The sequence below is a fragment of the Haematobia irritans genome, chromosome 4, assembly GCF_050003625.1.
Source record: "Haematobia irritans isolate KBUSLIRL chromosome 4, ASM5000362v1, whole genome shotgun sequence".
NCBI classification, from domain to species: domain Eukaryota; kingdom Metazoa; phylum Arthropoda; class Insecta; order Diptera; family Muscidae; genus Haematobia; species Haematobia irritans.
In genome coordinates this window covers 179,414,863-179,435,461 of record NC_134400.1, presented here as the reverse complement: position 1 = coordinate 179,435,461, position 20,599 = coordinate 179,414,863, and the positions used below count along the sequence as shown (strand labels likewise).

Sequence of the window (20,599 nt, the reverse complement as noted above, 5' to 3'; positions counted from 1 at the left end):
ATAGTATCAATCACAGTTTTAATTGGGCATAGAAAAAATTCTTGATTAAAAACTTGATTGATTTTTTCAGCAAATTTCAATTAATTTTTTAATTGATTCAATTAAAAATTTAATTGATGTTGATTGCAAAACTCAATTAATTTATTAATAAAAAAGGTAACTATTTTTAATTACTTTCTGAATTGGCTTAGAGTTTTTATTTGGATTAACAAATGATTGTTTGAAATACATTTTTAATTAAAAATTTAAAAAAAAAATCAGCACTTTTTTAAACTGGATTAGTCTTCCGAATTTGATTAAAAAGTTAATTGCATCAATTAATTTTTCAATTAAAAATTTTAAAATTTTCAATCATTGACTTAATTAACATAATGTTTCTATCATGATTAAAAAGTTAATTGTATCAATTAATTTATTAATTGAAAAAATGTTCAACTTCAATTAACTTTTTAATTGGAAATATTTTGGTGATATTTTTTTCTGTGTAGGGTAAAACTCTGGCTTCTGGGGCCATATAAGTCCATATCGGGCGAAATATATATATATATATATATATATATATATATATATATATATATATATATATATATATATATATATATATATATATATATATATATATATATATATATATATATATATATATATATATATATATATATATATATATATATATATATATATATATATATATGGGAGCTATATCTAAATTTGAACCGATTTATTCCAAAATCAATAGGGTTCTATTCCGAGCCAAATTTGAAGTCGATTGGACTAAAACTGCGACCTAGACTTTGATTACAAAAATGTGTTCACGGACTGACGGACTAGACGGACATGGCTATATCGACTCAGGAGCCCACCCTGAGCATTTTTGCCAAAGACACCATGTGTCTATCTCGTCTCTTTCTGGTTATTGCAAACATATGCACTAACTTATAATACCCTGTTCCACAGTGTGGCGCAGGGTATAATTAGGTTTTCTACACTAGGTTTACGACATACGTTACGCAATAGTCACAGTTTGCGACAGGCCAAGCCTGTTTATAAGGAGCTTATATACAAAGATTTTACCAAAATCGGTCTATATGGGCGTTATATCAAAACATGGACCGATACCCACCATATTCAACACACCTTTTTGTGGTCTTAAAATATCCCTAAATTTCTAATTTCAGGCAAATCGGATAAAAAACTACGGTTTCTAGAAGCCCAAGAAGCCAAATCGGTAGATCGGTCTATATGGGGGCTTTACCAAAAACATGGACCGATACACTCCACATTCGGCACACTTATTTGTGGTCTTTAAATATTTTTCAATTTCAGAGATATCGGATAAAAACTACTGTTTCTAGAAGTTCAAAAAGTCAAATCGGTCTATATGAGGGCTTTACCAAAAACATGGACCGACACACAACGTATTCGGCACATATATTTGTTGCCTTAGAATATCTCTAGATATCTAATTTCAGGCAAATCGGATAAAAACTACGGTTTCTAGAAGCCAAATCGGTAGATCGGTCTATATGAGGGCTTTACCAAAAACATGGACCGATACACACTATATTCGGTACACTTATAAATATTTCTATATTTCCAATTTTAGGCAAATCGAATAAAAACTACGGTTTCTAGAAGCCCTAGAACCCAAATTGGGGGATCGGTTTATATGGAAGCTATATCAAAACCTGGATCCATACAACCCATCTTCGAACTTGATTTGCGTGCAGACAAAAGACGTATCTGTGCCAAATTTCCGGACAATAGCGCCATTTTTGAAGACTGTAACGTGATTACAACAGACAGACGGACGGATATGCTTATATCGTCTTACAATTTCTCCCTGATCAAGAATATATATAATTTATATTGTAGGAAATCGATATTTCGATTTGTTACAAACGGAATGACAAACTTATTATACCCCCATCACCATTCTATGATAGTGGGTATAAAAAAACTCGAAAATCGACAAAAAATACTAGATAGTCTATTTATTGTTTATTAAAATATGATAAATATAAAAATCTTACTTTCCCAAAAGCAACGGGAAATATCTTTACTAATTTTTTTTTTACAAATTTCAAATTATATAACCATAGAAAAATGTCTCTTGTATAAATGTACTTATCATAAAAATTAGAAAAATATATATTGAATAATAAAAAAATGATTAATAATAATCAATTGTTAACACATAATAACAATTAAATTGTTTTTAAATTATTGTATTTACATAATGGTATAGTGATCACACATTGTAGGATCTGTAAACTTGGGTAATATCTTGACGCATTTCTCTAATGAAGAATGAACTCCTCGAAATAGATCTGCATTTATATTGATAGTCATTTCATATCGAATGCCCAACAAGGGATTGTAGACGATTAGGGTATATTGTTTTTTCAAATTTTGATGGTAATAGTTTTCATAATAATGGGCCAAAGTATAGAAGAACATCTTGCTGCATTTCCTTGCATATAGCTCTGGACGCATAGAAGTGGATACTTGCAAAATTACTGAGTCATCAAATATGAAGTCAGGAACTCCAATTAATATTAGCTCTTCACATGACAATTCACAAAATTGTTTATACGTGAGACGATCGTAAGGTAAACTATTGATGAATTCTTGAATAGCCCTTAGATTAGCATAATCTACCTCCATGTCCATGACATTGTTGACATTCTCCATTTGTTCCGTAAAAGTTAGACGTTGTGACATGGCAACAATTTTAATTTCATTCACAATATCTATAGCATCGAATTTCGGATCGATATACTTTAGATAGGATGCGGTCAATAGTAATTTGATTTCGCAATTTTCGTAAGAGTTATTGTTTAGTATGCGTTCTGTAAATCTATCCATTAGAGGTTGTTGGAATTTTTGACATAAACATTTACGTATGAATAACTCCATAAATACTCCATTGTATGCATACAATTGGGAATCGTGAACACTTTGTGGATATTTAAAAGTGGGTCCAACTTGGTAGACTTTCCAATCTTCTCCGGGGGTCCAATTTAAGAAATTTGGATAACGTTCAATAAAATTCGTTACGGACACGTAGTAACTGGGTGAATTAGCTAAAAGTATAAGAGAGATAAAAAATTACTATCAATCATCGATAATCAACAAATAGACGGACGAAAAATACTGTTTTTCATATGGTTGGGGTGTAAAAGTTATATGTTTGGAACTCCAATTTTTAAACACAATATTTTTAAGTACAAGCATATAATGTTCATAAACTATAAACTATAAACATAAAATGTTTGTAAATATAATATGCTTAGATGCAAACATATATTAATTTAGAAATAGTCTATTAACATATATGTGTTTCAGCGTTGCCAGAATTGTTTCACCAAAAACCGCTAGATTTGCCAAAAAAAAGCAAAAAAAAAAAAATTCTAAAAATAGCTAGATTGAAATTTCGACAAAAATGGTCAAAATACCAACATTTTCCTTGTAAAATCGCCACTGCTTAGTCGAAAAGTTGTAAAAATGACTCTAATTTTCCAAAACTTCTAATGCGAAGTTTCCTTAAAATTGCTTCAGATTTAAATGTTTCCCATATTTTTATACCCTTCACCACTACTGTGGTACAGGGTATAATAAGTTTGTGCATTTGTATGTAACGTCAAGAAGGGAAAGTTTGAGACCCATCGTTCAGTATACCGATCGTCTTAGAATTAAATTCTGAGTCGATTTAGCGATGTCCGTCTGTCTGTCTGTTCATGTATTTTTGTGCGCAAAGTACAGGTCGTAGTTTAAGTCTGATCGTCCTCAAATTTGGCACAGGGTCGTTTTGGGGAACAAAGACGGTCGCTATTGATTTTGGAAAAAATCGGTTCAGATTTAGATATAGCTTTTATATATATCTTTCGTCCGATTTAGACTCATATGACCACAGAGGCCAAAGTTTACTATCGATTTTCGTGAAATTTTGCATAAAGAGTAGAATTGACATTCTACCAATGTTTGGTAAATTTGATTGAAATCGGCTCAGATTTAGATATAGCTCCCATATATATCTTTCGCCCAATATGGACTAATACGGTCCCAGAAGCCAGAGTATTACCCCAATTTGGTTGAAATTTTGCACTAAGAGTACAATTAGTAGTGTAGTCAAGTGTGCCAAATTTTATTTAAATCGGTTCAGATTTAGATATAGCTCCCATATATATCGTTCGCCCGATTTAAATTCATATGACCACAGTGGCCAATCTTTTACTCCGATTTAATTAAACTTTTGCACAGGGAGTATAATTAGCATTGTAGCTATTCGTGCCAAATTTGGTTGAAATCGGTTCAGATTTAGATATAGCTCCCATATATAGCTTTCGCCCGATTTACACTCATATGACAACAGAGGCCAATTTTTTGCCCCGATTTAGTTGAAATTTTGCACAGGAAGAATTATTAGCATTGTAGCTTTGGATGCCAAATTTGGTTGAAATCGGTTCAGATTTAGATATATCTCCCATATATAGCTTTCGCCCGATTTACACTCATATGACCACAGAGGCCAATTTTTAACTCCGATTTAGTTGAAATTTTGCACTGGGAGTAGAATTAGCATTGTAGCTATGCGTGCCAAATTTGGTTGAAATCGGCTCAGATTTAGATATATCTCCCATATATAGCTTTCTCCCGATTTACACTCATATGACCACAGAGGCCAATTTTTAACTCCGATTTAGTTGAAATTTTGCACAGGGAGTAGAATTAGCATTGTAGCTACACAGAAAAAAATATCACCAAAATATTTCCAATTAAAAAGTTAATTGAAGTTGAATTTTTTTTCAATTAATAAATTAATTGATACAATTAACTTTTTAATCATGATAGAAACATTAAGTTAATTAAGTCAATGATTGAAAATTTTAAAATTTGTAATTAAAAAATTAATTGATACAATTAACTTTTTAATCTAATTCGGAAGACTAATTAAAAATGTATTTCAAACAATCATTTGTTAATCCAAATAAAAACTCTAAGCCAATTCAGAAAGTAATTACAAATAGTTACCTTTTTTAATTAATAAATTAATTGAGTTTTGCAATCAACATCAATTAAATTTTTAATTGAATCAATTAAAAAATTAATTGAAATTTGCTGAAAAAATCAATTAATTTTTTAATCAAGAATTGTTTCTATGCCCAATTAAAACCGTGATTGATACTATCATTTTCGTGATTGAAGACATTTCAATTAAAAAATTAATTGGATCAATTAATTTGGTGAGTGAATCAGAAAATTTTTTTTGTGTGTATGCGTGCCAAATTTGGTTGAAATCGGCTCCCATATATATGTTTTTTCTGATTTCGACAAAAATGGTCAAAATACCAACATTTTCGTTGTAAAATCGACACTGCTTAGTCGAAAAGTTGTAAAAATGACTCTAATTTTCCTAAACTTCTAATACATATATATCGAGCGATATGTATTAAAAGTTTTTGCGAAATTTCCTTAAAATTGCTTCAGATTTATATGTTTCCCATATGTTTTTACTAACATTGTGTTCCACCCTATTGCGTTAGCCGACTTAAATTTTGAGTCTATAGATTTTGTAGAAGTCTATCAAATTCTGTCCAGATCGAGTGATATTTAAATGTATGTATATATAGCCCCCAACATATATGACGGATGTGATAAGATATCGAATATTTAGATCTACAAAGTGGTGCAGGGTATAATATAGTCGGCCCCGCCCGACTTTAGACTTTCCTTACTTGTTTTGTCTACATTCGTTTTTATTGTTCAACATAGTTCCCTTCAATAGCGATACAACGATTATAACGACCTTCCAATTTTTGATACCATTTTGGTAGTACTCCTTCGGTTTTGCCTCAAAATAGGCCTCAGTTTCGGCGCTCACCTCTTCATTGCAGCCAAATTTTTTCCCTGCGAGCATCTTCTTGAGGTCTGAGAACAAGAAAAAGTTGCTGGGGCCAGATCTGGAGAATACGGTGGGTGGGGAAGCAATTCGAAGCCCAATTCATGAATTTTTGCCATCGTTCTCCATGCCATCTTGTGGCACGGTGCGTTGTCTTGGTGGAACACTTTTTTCTTCTTCATATGGGGCCGTTTTGCCGCGATTTCGACCTTCAAACGCTCCAATAACAGTGACTATTATAATCACTGTTGATGGTTTTTCACTTCTCAAGATAATCGATAAAAATTATTCCATGCGCATCCCAAAAAACAGAGGCCATTACTTTGCCAGCGGACTTTTGAGTCTTTCCACGCTTCGGACATGGTTCACTGGTCGCTGTCCACTCAGCCGACTGTCGATTGGACTCAGGAGTGTTTCATCCATTGTCACATATCGACGGAAAAACTCGGGTGTATTACGAGTTAACAGCTGCAAAAACCGCTCAGAATCATCAACACGTTGCTGTTTTTGGTCAAATGTGAGCTCGCGCGGCACCCATTTTGCACAGAGCTTCCGCATATCCAAATATTGATGAATGATATGACCAACACGTTCCTTTGATATCTTTAAGGCCTCTGCTATCTCGATCAACTTCATTTTACGGTCATTCAAAATCATTTTGTGGATTTTTTTGGTGTTTTCGTCGGTAACCACCTCTTTCGGGCGTCCACTGCGTTCACCGTCCTCCGTGCTCATTTCACCAAGCTTGAATTTTGCATACCAATCAATTATTGTCGATTTCCCTGGGGCAGAGTCCGGAAACTCATTATAAAGCCAAGTTTTTGCTTCCACCGTATTTTTTCCCTTCAGAAAACAGTATTTTATCAAAACACGAAATTCCTTTTTTCCATTTTTTTCACAATAACAAAAGTTGCTTCACAAAAGACGCTCTATCTCACAAACTAATTGACTTACAGACGTAAAATTTTGACACGAATCATTTGAAGGTTGGTACTATATAAAAATAATATGCATTTAATACCAGCGACGCCATCTATGTGTCAGACCGGGGACTTATCAGCCAACCTGTTAGGGCGAAAGTAATCTTATTAAGCATTAAGCTGCATTGATCTCGCTTTTGTTCTTCAGATGTAATGATTTTTCAGTATTTCGGATTTTATTTAAGAATATTAGGGAAAGACAAAAATAAATTTTTTCTTAACTTATCCGTAAAGATTTTTTGAATAATACTAGTCAATGTTTTATAACAAATTCTAAGACTGCCTAAGAGAAATGTTCCTGTACATGGTACACATTCAGAAAATTTTAATTTATTGGTAAAACTGCGTAAAACAAAGAATCAACGCAAAATAACTTTTTATGAAGGGAAAATTAAGTCCATCTCTAGAAGAGCATTTTTGGATGTACCTTAATGTACCTTGATGTAGCTTAAAAGTAATAAGTTAGGAAGAACTTCCTATTTTTTTTTTTTGCTGGGAAATTAAATAAAACTCAAAAACAAGTTTACTTGGATCCAAAGATTTTGACCTTCCCTTTAAGGATTTTTGTATTGATCCCCAGCCGCAGATGTAGCTTCATTACAATAAAATCATTTTTATGGCGTCAAATTGTTTTAAATTTATGCTCTATAAAATTAAAATTAGAATACAAATCTCATTCATGAAATCTTCATTTGAAAATCGTTACCTGAAATGGCAAAATTCGAAATTATTGTAAAAAATAAATTTTATAGGGTTCCCAAAATACTAGAGTGGCTGGAAACATACGACTTTGATATTTCAAGGAACTCGACTCAATTTCGGTGAAAATGATTCTAGCACTTAGAAATCCCAATTTTCTGGTTAACGTATTCGCAAAACAAACAATATTAATCCTCCATGAAATTAAAAACGCAAGGAGTTATAATTAACTACTCGTTTTGCCTTGTTTCGAACTCGCAAACCAGATTTCGTATAAAAGAGTTATCAAAACTATGCTTTCCAATAATTCACAAATCAAGCAATTCAATCAATAGTTAAATACAGATCATATAAAGGGTGATACGGTCAAAATTTGGTCAATATAAACTTGATGTATTTCTTTCAATTTTGCATTTAAAAAACCTGAACACCCCTCATTTTGAAGGTGTGTGTGTGTTGCTCCTATTTTGATTTTGGAATTCACTCTTCAGTTGTCAAAATGCCGTCCAAGCAAGAAGAGCAGCGTATCAAAATTTTGCTCGCGCATCGCGAAAATCCGAGCTACTCGCACGCAAAGCTGGCAAAATTGCTAAAAGTTGCCAAATCAACCGTTACAAATGTAATTAAAATGTTTGGGGAACGTTTGTCGACAGCCAGGAAGTCTGGATCGGGGGGAAATCGAAAACCGGAAGCCGCTGAGACGACAAAGAGAGTTGCCGATAGTTTCAAGCGAAACCCTAACCTCTATATCCGAGATGCCGCAAATAAGCTGGGTGTATCGTCTACAACCTTGCATCGAGTCAAAAAACGAGCCGGACTATCGACTTACAAGAAGGTAGTGACTCCAAATCGCGATGATAAAGAAAATACGACGGCCAAAGCGCGATCCCGGAGGCTGTACACGACGATGCTGACGAAGTTTGACTGCGTGGTAATGGACGACGAAACCTACGTCAAAGCCGACTACAAGCAGCTTCCGGGACATAAAACTGTCAAAGTTCGCAAAGAAATATCTGGTTTGGCAAGCCATCTGTACCTGTGGCTTGAAAAGCAGCATTTTCATAGCTTCCGGGACTGTCAACCAAGAAATTTACGTAAAAGAGTGTTTGAATAAACGTCTGCTGCCTTTCCTGAAGAAACACGGTTTTTCCGTACTGTTTTGGCCGGATTTGGCATCTTGCCATTACGGTAAAAAGGCCATGGAATGGTACGCCGCCAACAACGTGCAGGTGGTTCCCAAGGACAAGAACCCTCCCAACACGCCAGAGCTCCGCCCAATTGAGAAATACTGGGCTATTGTCAAGCGGAACCTAAATAAGACCAAAAAACTGCTAAGGACGAGCAGCAGTTCAAGGCAAAGTGGCTTTCTGCGGCTAAGAAGGTGGCTGTACAAAATCTGATGGCAGGTGTCAAGCGTGAGGCCCGGCAATTCGGAGTTGGAAAAGCAAAAGCCTAACTGAATATTTTTCCTCAATTTTATACTAATTGAACTTGAAAAAGAAATTTAATTTGATTTTTTAAATAAACGCTTTCACCTATTTACACGCGTTTTCCCTTGACCAAATTTTGACCGTATCACCCTTTAGTACAATCACACTTAAATAGATGGAGCTCAAGTAAATGTTGAACCACATAAAATATCTATTAATCGTAAAAATCTGGAATACATGGATAACAATTTTGAAGTCAGATTGGTTGTACCAGTCGTCAGTTTCCAATTGTTCTTATTGGTATTTTGAAAATATATTTTCCAAAAAATTGTTTCAACAATGTTTTTTTTTTTATTTTCCAAACAAATATCTAGATGTTATTATTTTCAAAAATACAATTCAAACTAAAATACAAGCAAAACAAAAATCAGAACAGAATTGACGGCCACGTATTAAATTTCATGTTGTACTTTATACCAGGGCTGTGGAGTCGAACCAATTTTGCTCGACTCCGACTCCAGCATTTTTCATCAGCTCGAGTCCGACTCCGGAGTCGACTCTGTGTAATATAACTAAATCTCATTTTAATTCCACTAATTTGTAGTTATATTGTGGGGGTACCGTAAGTGGATCGATATAAAGTATCGTATTTATTTATGTGTGCAAAAAAACAGGTCTTAATTTCACATTAAATGCCAATTAAACTCTATATTTCAAATTTAGGGCAATGTTTAATAAATAAAATAATGCTATAAATACCCATCATAATATGAGAAGATACCAACAGTTATAAGTATTTGTGGACTAAAATTATTGGTACTATATCAAATCCTTTAAATTTGTTGCGAGCTATATAAAGGTTTATATTCCCATATGCATGAATTTGAATCTGAATCGATTTAGACAAAATTGTATATACTTCTACAAAATCTATGTACTTAAAATTTAAATCTAACGTTATGGGACGTAACACAATTTTAACAAAACATAAAAATACAAGAAAAGTCTAAAGTCGGGCGGGCCGATTATAATATACTGCACAACTTTGTATTTAGATCCACATTTTGATAAAATCTTAAATCAGACTTCTACAAAATCTCGGGCAATAGCTGGGAAATATTTATAATTGTTTAGACAATTTCGCAAAAATGCATTTATGATTCATTCATTGAAAAATTTTAAAATTTGAGTCATTTCTACAAGTTTTCAACTTAGCAGTGAGTATCAGTGAGCATACAATTTTGGAAAAATGTTTGTCTAGTAAATAAAATTTTGCAAAATTTTCTACAGAAACAAAATTTTGACTAAATTTTCTATAGAAATAAAATTTTGGCAAAATTTTTTATAGAAATCAAATTTTGACCAAATATATAGAAATAAAATTTTGAATAAAATTTTTATAGAAATAAAATTTGTTATATTTCATGTTAGCCTGCTACCGAAACAGGCAATTGACGTCCAAATGCATTATATCTAATTATACAATTATTTTTCGAGCTTTATGGACATGGGCAAAATTCTTTTATGGGCAAAATTTTTTATATAAATAAAAGTTAGAAAACATTATCAATAGAAATACAATTTAAAAAAAATGTGTAGCAAACAAAATTTTATTTCTATAGAAAATTTTGCAAAATAACATATTCTATAGAAACAAAATTTTGACTAAATTTTCTATAGAAATAAAGTTTTGACTAAATTTTATATAGAAAAAAATATTTCTATAGTAATAAAATTTTGAATACATTGTTTATAGCAGTGAGCATCAGTAAGAAAAGAAGTTTTGAGAAAATTTGCCATAGAAATAAAATTTGACAATTTTTTCTTATATAAATAAAATTTTGAAAAAATTATCAATAAAAATACAATTTTAGAAAAATTTTTGTGTAGTAAATAAAATTCTGCAAACTATTCTACAGAAACAAAATTTTGACTAAATTTTCTATAGAAATTAAATTTTGACAAAATTTTCTAATAAAAAATTTATTACTATAAAATTTTGGCAAAATTTTCTATAGAAATAAAATTTTGACCAAATTTTCTATTAAAAAATCTATTACTATAAAATTTTGGCAAAATTTTCTATAGAAATAAAATTTTGACTTAAATTTTTATAGAAATAAAATTATCAATAGAAATAAAATTTAAGAAAAAAATGTGTGTAACAAACAAACTTTTGCAAAATTTTCTATAGAAATAAAATTTTGCAAAATATTCTATAGAAACAAAATTTTGACTCAATTTTCTATAGAAAAAAATATTTCTATAGTAATAAAATTTTGACAAAATTTGCTATAGAAATAAAATTTTGACAAAACTTTTTATACAAATAACATTTTGACAAAATTTTCTATAAAAAACAACTTTAAAAAAATTTGCTGTCAATATTCCACATATGTATATGGCCTTAAAATAAAATTAAAAAAAAAATAATTTCGGGCATTAAAATGGATCGATCCAGCCCATCTGCTAGTCTAACATTTTAGGAAACATTAAAAGATAGCCGTACACACAAAAAATTTTTTTTCTGATTCAATCACCAAATTAATTGATCCAATTAATTTTTTAATTGAAATGTCTTCAATCACGAAAATGATAGTATCAATCACATTTTTAATTGGGCATAGAAAAAATTCTTGATTAAAAAATTAATTGATTTTTTCAGCAAAATTCAATTAATTTTTTAATTGATTCAATTAAAAATTTAATTGATGTTGATTGCAAAACTCAATTAATTTATTAATTAAAAAAGGTAAATATTTTTAATTACTCTCTGAATTGGCTTAGAGTTTTTATTTGGATTATCAAATGATTGTTTGAAATACATTTTTAATTAAATATTTTAAAAAAATTTTAACTGAATTAGTCTTCCGAATTTGATTAAAAAGTTAATTGTATCAATTAATTTTTTAATTAAAAATTTTAAAATTTTCAATCATTGACTTAATTAACTTAATATTTCTATGATGATTAAAAAGTTAATTGTATCAATTAATTTATTAATTGAAAAAATTTTCAACTTCAATTAACATTTTAATTGGAAATATTTTGGTGATATTTTTTTCTGTGTAATTGGAAGTTGATTTTCATTTACAATCATGCTGTACATTGATCGAATGAATAACGCAATGGAAGCTAATTTGCGTAAAAATTTGCTTAGTTACAAAAATATGAAGTGTTTTAAAAAATTTGGTTTAGCCGGAGTCGGAGTCGAGCAAAATTTTTACGACTCCGACTCCAGCAAAATCTTCAGACTCCGACTCCAAGATTCGGACTCCGGCTCCACAGCCCTGCTTTATACCACTAGAATGAAATAGTTCTGAAGAATGAATAATAGAAATATGTTTTCTTTATTAAAAAAATTAAACTGAACAATTAAAATGAATAATTCTCAATATATTATTTAGGTTGTATGAATTTTCTTATTAGGCCACTACTTTTTTCACTTAAAAATAAATGTTAATTCAAAAATTCAAGTTATAACAGCGTAAATTATAACAATTATAAATTATAACAAAGTAAACATGTTTTTCTTAATTAAAAAAAAAAAAAAAAAAAAACTTTAAACCAACTATGCAAAATCATGAAAATAAATTTTAGCCAGTTTGAAGCATTTTAATCCAAGAATTTAAAATTTTAGTTAATTTAAATGTTATTTCTTTTAATCAAAAATTTTGTTTTTACTTGCTTAAAAAACATACCACTTTAACGGAAGAAAGTTATTTTAAATAAAAAAAAAGTAATTTTCCCAGATTCGTGCCTAAATTTAATGAAACAAAATTTAACGCCATACAATTTTACAGTTTTGAACTCCATTTTTTTCTTAAAACTACGAATTCTTTTAACAAGTGCAAAAAAAATATTATTTTTAAAATTTTGTTTAATTTACGAAAAATATTTACGTATTTCTAATATTTTCCTTCCTGGTTGGTTCACTTTTTTTTATAGATAGGTGGGTATTAAGTTCGAGTTTAGCCGCTAAAATTGCCATTTTTTCACGATTACTTTTCTTAATTAATCCACCTTAAGGAATATAAACTTTGCTTTGGGGTATTCCCCATCAAGTTATAATAAAATTTGCAACAAATATGTATAATTTTAATGTCGTTTTTTTACTGATTTAGTTTTCACTTTAGCGATTTTAGCGGCTAAACTCGAACTTAATACCCACCTTAAGAGCGAAAATTAGTATAAGAAAAAATAATATTCACTTGTATTAAATGTAGCTGTCAATACCAAACACCCAATTCTCCGATTCCGAAAACGAACAAAAAAATACCGCGAAGAAAATTAAAACAAATACAGCAGCGACAAGAGCGACAACAACCGAACACAAAAAAGATACCAACCTGAATACCGCGAAGAAAATTTAAACAAATGCAGCAGCGACAAGTGCGACAACAACCAAACACAATGATACCAAAATGATTTTCATTAAATATTTTTTTTTTATGTACAAAATAAAATGAAATATAGTAATACAAGTATTATTATGATTTTATATGTATAAAGTAAAGTATATATTTTAATTTACCTCCTTCGAAATTCATGTTGAAAATATTTTTTGTCTGTTTCTTTTTTTCAATTGGAGCGATCCTACTATGGTGGTGGTTTAAATGAGACTGTAAAGAAACTAGCAGTGTTTCTTATCAACCATCAAGTGATGACGCATACAGTATTAATTCCATAAAATCTATTTATCGATAAGTATAATATGGGTACTATCGATTATAAATAATATGGGTACTATCGATTATAAAATTAATTGCCAATCGCCAGATATTTCACAACTATAATCGTTAAATTGAAATTTTCAATTCTTGTTGAATCTTAAAATCAAAAATAATGATAATTTTTTGCAGTTATTTATATATTTTTTTTTTGTTTGCTTTAAATTTTCATAAATAAAAATTCAATGCGGAAAAGTGATTGTAAAACATAATACATTTAATTACAATATGGTTTTTCATGATTTATTTATTTTATTATTATTAGTATTATATAATTCTCAATATATGCCTATGCCTATATTTAAAGTTTTTTTTTATCTTTAAACTAAAGATTCGATAATTCATTTAAATCTAAAATGTTTTTCTTTATTTTTGGGAAAATTTGCCTCACTCTAAATACATACGAATTTATCGGAGGTAATTAAGAAAAGATTCGTGTCTTAAGTTTAGTGACAAAATGCAAAGATTATGAATTTTCTTTTAATTAAAACACCTTTGTTTTAATATTGTAGAAATTGCGTATCTTAAAATTTAGGTTGTATGAATTTACATACTACTTTTTTCACTTAAAAATAAATGTTATTTTAAAAATCCAAATTATAACAATTGTAATGTATCCTGTTATAAATAATAACAGAGTAAACTTGTTTTTCTTAATTTAAAAAAAAAACAACAAAAAAAAAAACTTTAAACCAAAATCCTGAAAATAAATTTTATCCAGTTTGATGCATTTTAATGTAAGAATTAAATATATCAGTTAATTTAAGTGTTATTTCTTTAAATCAAAAATATTCTTTTTACTTAAAAACCATACCACTTTAACGGAAGAAAGAAATCTTCAAAGATTCGTGCCCTAAATTTAATTAAACAAAATTTAACGCCATACAGTTTTTACATTTTTGAACTCCCATTTTTTCCTTCAAACTACGAATTCTTTCAACAAGTGCAAAAAAATGATTATTTCTAAAATTTTTCTTGAATTTGTCGAAAATATTTACGTATTTCTAAATATAATCTAATATTTTCCTTCCTGGTTGGTTCACTTTCTTATAAATAAGAGCGAAAATTATATAAGAAAATTAAGAAGAATTAGAAGTTTCAATAGTATTAAATGTATCTGTCAATATCAGCTTATATATGTGAAACTTTAGCGACACTACTCACTTCTCCGATTCAATTGCGAAAACGAACAAAAATATACCGCGACGAAAATTAAAACAAATGCCGCAGCGACAAGAGCGACAACAACCAAATACAAAGAAGATACCAACCTGAATACCGCGAAGAAAATTTAAACAAATGCAGCAGTGAGAGCAACCGAACACAAAAATACCAACGTGATTTTCATTAAATATTTTTTATGTACAAAATGAAATTAAATGTAGTAATACAAGTATTATTCTGTTTTCATATAAGGTAAAGTATATGTTTTAATTTACCTCCTTCGAATTTCATGTTGGAAATAATTTTTTTTTCAATTGGAGCGATCCTATTTTGGTAGTGGTTTAGCTGAGACTGTAAAGAAACTGGCAGTTTTTCTTATCAACTACCAAGTGATGATGCATACAGTATGCATGTATTCATCGATAAGTATAATATGGATATTACCGATTATAAATAATATGGGTACTATCGATTATAAAATGAATTGCCAATCGCCAGCTATTTCACAACTACAATTAAATAGAAATTTTCAATTCTCAAAAAATCAAAAATTTTCAATTCTCAAAAAATCAAAAATAATATTTTTCTTTTTTCATTTTTATACCCTCCACCATAGGTTTAAGTTTGTCATTCCGTTTGTAACACATCGAAATATTGCTCTAGGACCCCATAAAGTATATATATTCTGGGTCGTGGTGAAATTCTGAGTCGATCTGAGCATGTCCGTCCGTCCGTTCGTCCGTCTATTGAAATCACGCTAACTTCCGAACGAAACAAGCTATCGACTTGAAACTTGGCACAAGTAGTTGTTATTGATGTTGGTCGAATGGTATTGCAAATGGGCCATATCGGTCCACTTTTACGTGTAGCCCCCATATAAACGGACCCCCAAATTTGGCTTGCAAGGCCTCTAAGAGAAGCAAATTTCATCCGATCCGGCTGAAATTTGGTACATGGTGTTAGTATATGGTCTCTAACATCCATGCAAAAATTGGTCCACATTGGTCCATAATTATATATAGCCCCCATATAAACCGATCCCCCGATTTGGCTTGCGCAGCCTCTAAGAGAAGCAAATTTCATCCGATCCGGCTGAAATTTGGTACATTATGTTAGTATATGGTCTCTAACAACCATATAAAAATTGGTCCACATCGGTCCATAATTATATATAGCCCCCATATAAACCGATCCCCAGATTTGGCTTGCAGAGCCTCTAAGAGAAACAATTTTCATCCGATCCGGCTGAAATTTGGTATATGGTGTTAGTATATGGTCTCTAATAACCATGAAAAAATTGGTCCATATCGGTCCATAATTATATATAGCCCCCATATAAACCGATCCCCCGATTTGGCTTGCGGAGCCTCTAAGAGAAGCAAATTTCATCCGATCCGGCTGAAATTTGGTACATGGTGTTAGTATATGGTCTCTAACAACCGTGCAAAAACTGGTTCACATCGGTCCATAATTATATATAGCCCCCATATAAACCGATCCCCCGATTTGGCTTGCGGAGCCTCTAAGAGAAGCAAAATTAATCCGATCCGGCTGAAATTTGGTACATGGTGTTAGTATATGGTCTCTAACAACCATGCAAAAATTTGTCCATATTGGTCCATAATTATATATAGCACGCATATAAACCGATCACCAGATTTGACCTCCGGAGCCTCTTAGAAGACCAAAATTCATCTGATTATGTTGAAATTTGGTACGTGATGTTAATATATGGCCTCAAACACCCATGCAAAAATTGGTCGATATCGGTCCATAACTATATATAGGCCCCATATAAACCGATCCCCAGATTTAACCTCCGGAGCACCTTGGAAGAGCAAAATTCTTCCCATTCGATTGAAATTTGGTACGTGATGTTAGTATAGGGTATCCAACAACCATGCAGGAATTGGTTCCTATCAGTCCATAATAATATATAGCTCCCATATAAACCGATCTCCAGATTTGACCTCCGGTGCCTTTTGGAGAAGCAAAATCCATTCGATCTGGTTGAAATTTGGTACGTGGTGGTAGCATATGATATTTAACAACCATGTGAGTTGAAATTTGTGGATGAAAGTCTTTCGTAGAAGTTTCTACGCAATCCTTGGTGGAGGGTACATACACGCTCACAAAAAATCGCTTCTGTAACATATACTCCCAAACATATTTTGCTTCAAGCATATATATTTTTGGGTATTGCCCAAACATTTATATGTTTGATCTCTTCCAATATATAATATGTTTGAAAGCATATTGGTCTAAACAATATATGTTTGGGTAGTCTAAGTTCCAAACATTTTGTATTTTTGCATCCAAATTCAATAATGTTGTCTTCCAAAAAACAATATGTTATTATGTGAACATATAATATGTTTGCAAGCATTTTGCACCCAAAAATATTATATGCTTAAAAAAAATTCTCCCAAACAATATTGTGCTCAAAATTTTATTTATTTATTTATATATTTACAATCATAATGAATTATGAAAATAAACAGGTAATATAGGTGCTAACAACATAGGTTTTCGACCTGAATGCTCAAAATTTTGTTTCTGCCCAAGTGTATATTCCCCGACATCTTTCTCACTTCCACGAGATTTTTTAGTTCTTAGCACCTTTTTCTGTAATACAAACATTGTAGAAGAAATTATTCAATTGTATGATTTTTTTATTTTAATTTTACCTTTTGCCGGACGGGGATTCGAACAGCGGACCACACAGTTTGTAAGGATCAAAGAAGTAGCTGATCAATTGCCCAAGGAAAAATAAAATGTTAATTTTGTAATAACAAGCAACAACCACCAACTTAATTCAATATCGCTCCCTGTTAAATAGCGCTCCAAGCTACTAAACACATATATGTTTATAGGCTATTTCTAAATTAATATATGTTTGCATCCAAGCATATTATATTTACAAACATTTTATGTCCCAAACATAATATGTTCTAACATATTAACATATATGTCCCAAACATGTTATGCTAGTTTATGAACATTATATGCTTGCACTCAAAAATATTGTGTTTAAAAATTTGTGTTCCAAACATATAATGTTTATAGCCAAACATATGAAAAACAGTCTTTTTCATCCGTGTAAGATTCGGCCTGGCCGAACTTACGGCCGTATATACTTTTTTTTTGTTTGCTTTAAATCTTCATAAATAAAAATTCAATGCGGAAAAATGATTGTAAAACATAATAAATTTAATTACAATATGGTTTTTCATTATTTGTTTACTTTATTATTATTATTATTATTATTATTATTATTATTATTATATAATTCTCAATATATGCAATTGCCTATATTTAAAGTTTTTTATCTTTAAACTAAAGATTCGATAATTCATTTAAATCTAAAACGTTTTTCTTTATTTTTGGGAAAATTTGCCTCACCCTAAATACATATGAATTTATCGGAGGTACTTAAGAAAAGATTCGTGTCTTAAGTTTATTGACAAAATGCAAAGATTATGAATTTTCTTTTAATTAAAACTCCTTTGTTTTAATATTGTAGAAATTGCATGTCCTAAAATTTAGGTTGTATGAATTTTCATACTACTTTTTTCACTTAAACATAATTAATAATTATAATGTATCCTGTTACAAACTAAAATACAAGCAAAACAAAAATCAGAACAGAATTGACGGTCACGTATTAAATTTCATTTTGTACTTTCTACCACTAGAATGAAATACGAGTAGTTCTGAAGAATGAATAATAGAAATATGTTTTCTTTATTAAAAAAATTAAACTGAATAATTAAAATGAATAATTCTCAATATATTATTTAGGTTGTATGAATTTTCTTATTAAGCCACTACTTTTTTCACTTAAAAATAAATATTAATTCAAAAATTCAAGTTATAACAGCGTAAATTATAACAATTATAAATTATAACAAAGAACACATGTTTTTCTTAATTAAAAAAAAAAAAAACTTTAAACCAAATATGCAAAATCATGAAAATAAAATTTAGCCAGTGTGAAGCATTTTAATCCAAGAATTCAATATCTCAGTTAATTTAAATATTATTTCTTTTAATCAAAAATGTTTTTTTTACTTGCTTAAAAAACATACCACTTTAACGGAAGAAAGTAATTTTCCAAGATTCGTGCCTAAATTTAATGAAACAAAATTTAACGCCATACAATTTTACAGTTTTGAACTCCATTTTTTTCTTGAAACTACGAATTCTTTAACAACTGCAAAAAAATATTATTTCTAAAATTTTTCTTGAATTTATCGAAAAATATTTACGTATTTCTAATATTTTCCTTCATGGTTGGTTCACTTTTTTTATAGATAAAGGTGGGTATTAAGTTCGAGTTTATCCGCTAAAATCGCCATTTTTTCACGATTACTTTTCTTAATTAATCCACCTTAAGGAATATAAACTTTGCTTTGGGGTATTCCCCATCAAGTTATAATAAAATTTGCAACAAATATGTATAATTTTAATGCCGTTTTTTACTGATTTAGTTTTCACTTTAGCGATTTTAGCGGCTAAACTCGAACTTAATACCCACCTCAAGAGCGAAAATTAGTATAAGAAAAAATAGTATTCACTTGTATTAAATGTAGCTGTCAATATCAAACACTCAATTCTCCGATTCAAGTGCGAAAACGAACAAAAAAATACCGCGAAGAAAATTAAAACAAATACAGCAGCGACAAGAGCGACAACAACCGAACACAAAAAAGATACCAACCTGAATACCGCGAAGAAAATTTAAACAAATGCAGCAGCGACAAGTGCGACAACAACCAAACACAATGATACCAAAATGATTTTCATTAAATATTTTTTTTATGTACAAAATAAAATGAAATATAGTAATACAAGTATTATTATGATTTTATATGTATAAAGTAAAGTATATATTTTAATTTACCTCCTTCGAAATTCATGTTGAAAATATTTTTTGTCTGTTTTTTTTTTCAATTGGAGCGATCCTACTATGGTGGTGGTTTAAATGAGACTGTAAAGAAACTAGCAGTGTTTCTTATCAACCATCAAGTGATGACGCATACAGTATTAATTCCATAAAATCTATTTATCGATAAGTATAATATGGATATTACCGATTATAAATAATATGGGTACTATCGATTATAAAATGAATTGCCAATCACCAGCTATTTCACAACTATAATCGTTAAATTGAAATTTTTAATTCTTGTTGAATCTTAAAATCAAAAATAATGATAATTTTTTGCAGTTATTTAAATTTTTTTTTTTGTTTTGATTTTCATAAATAAAAATTCAATGCGTAAAAATGATTGTAAAATATAATAAATTTAATTACAATATGGTTTTTCATTATTTATTTACTTTATTATTATTAGTATTATATAATTCTCAATATATGCATTTGCCTATATTTAAAGTTTTTTATCTTTAAACTAAAGATTCGATAATTCATTTAAATCTAAAATGTTTTTCTTTATTTTTGGAAAAATTTGCCTCACTCTAAAGACATACGAAATTATCGGAGGTACTTAAGAAAAGATTCGTGTCTTAAGTTTAGTGACAAAATGCAAAGATTATGAATTTTCTTTTAATTAAAACACCTTTGTTTTAATATTGTAGAAATTGCGTATCTTAAAATTTAGGTTGTATGAATTTACATACTACTTTTTTCACTTAAAAATAATTAATAATTATAATGTATCCTGTTATAAA

General features: G+C 29.9%; 1 protein-coding gene across 3 annotated transcripts; it reads right to left on the bottom strand.

Moving 5' to 3' along the window:
* Nucleotides 1-1,979: 1,979 nt before the first annotated feature.
* LOC142235141 (uncharacterized) lies at nt 1,980-19,896 on the bottom strand. Of its 3 annotated transcripts, none has more exons than XM_075306397.1 (2): nt 19,809-19,896; nt 1,980-3,086 (listed from the first exon to the last, which is right to left on the bottom strand). In XM_075306397.1, exons 1-2 carry the CDS (start codon nt 19,822-19,824, stop codon nt 2,233-2,235), a joined length of 870 nt encoding a protein of 289 aa, XP_075162512.1. In that variant the 5' UTR covers nt 19,825-19,896; the 3' UTR covers nt 1,980-2,232. The 3 variants fall into 3 exon arrangements, with proteins under 3 accessions (XP_075162512.1, XP_075162513.1, XP_075162511.1); XM_075306398.1 differs by lacking the exon at nt 19,809-19,896 and adding an exon at nt 15,181-15,252; XM_075306396.1 differs by lacking the exon at nt 19,809-19,896 and adding an exon at nt 13,546-13,652.
* Between the last annotated feature and the right edge of the window lie 703 nt (nt 19,897-20,599).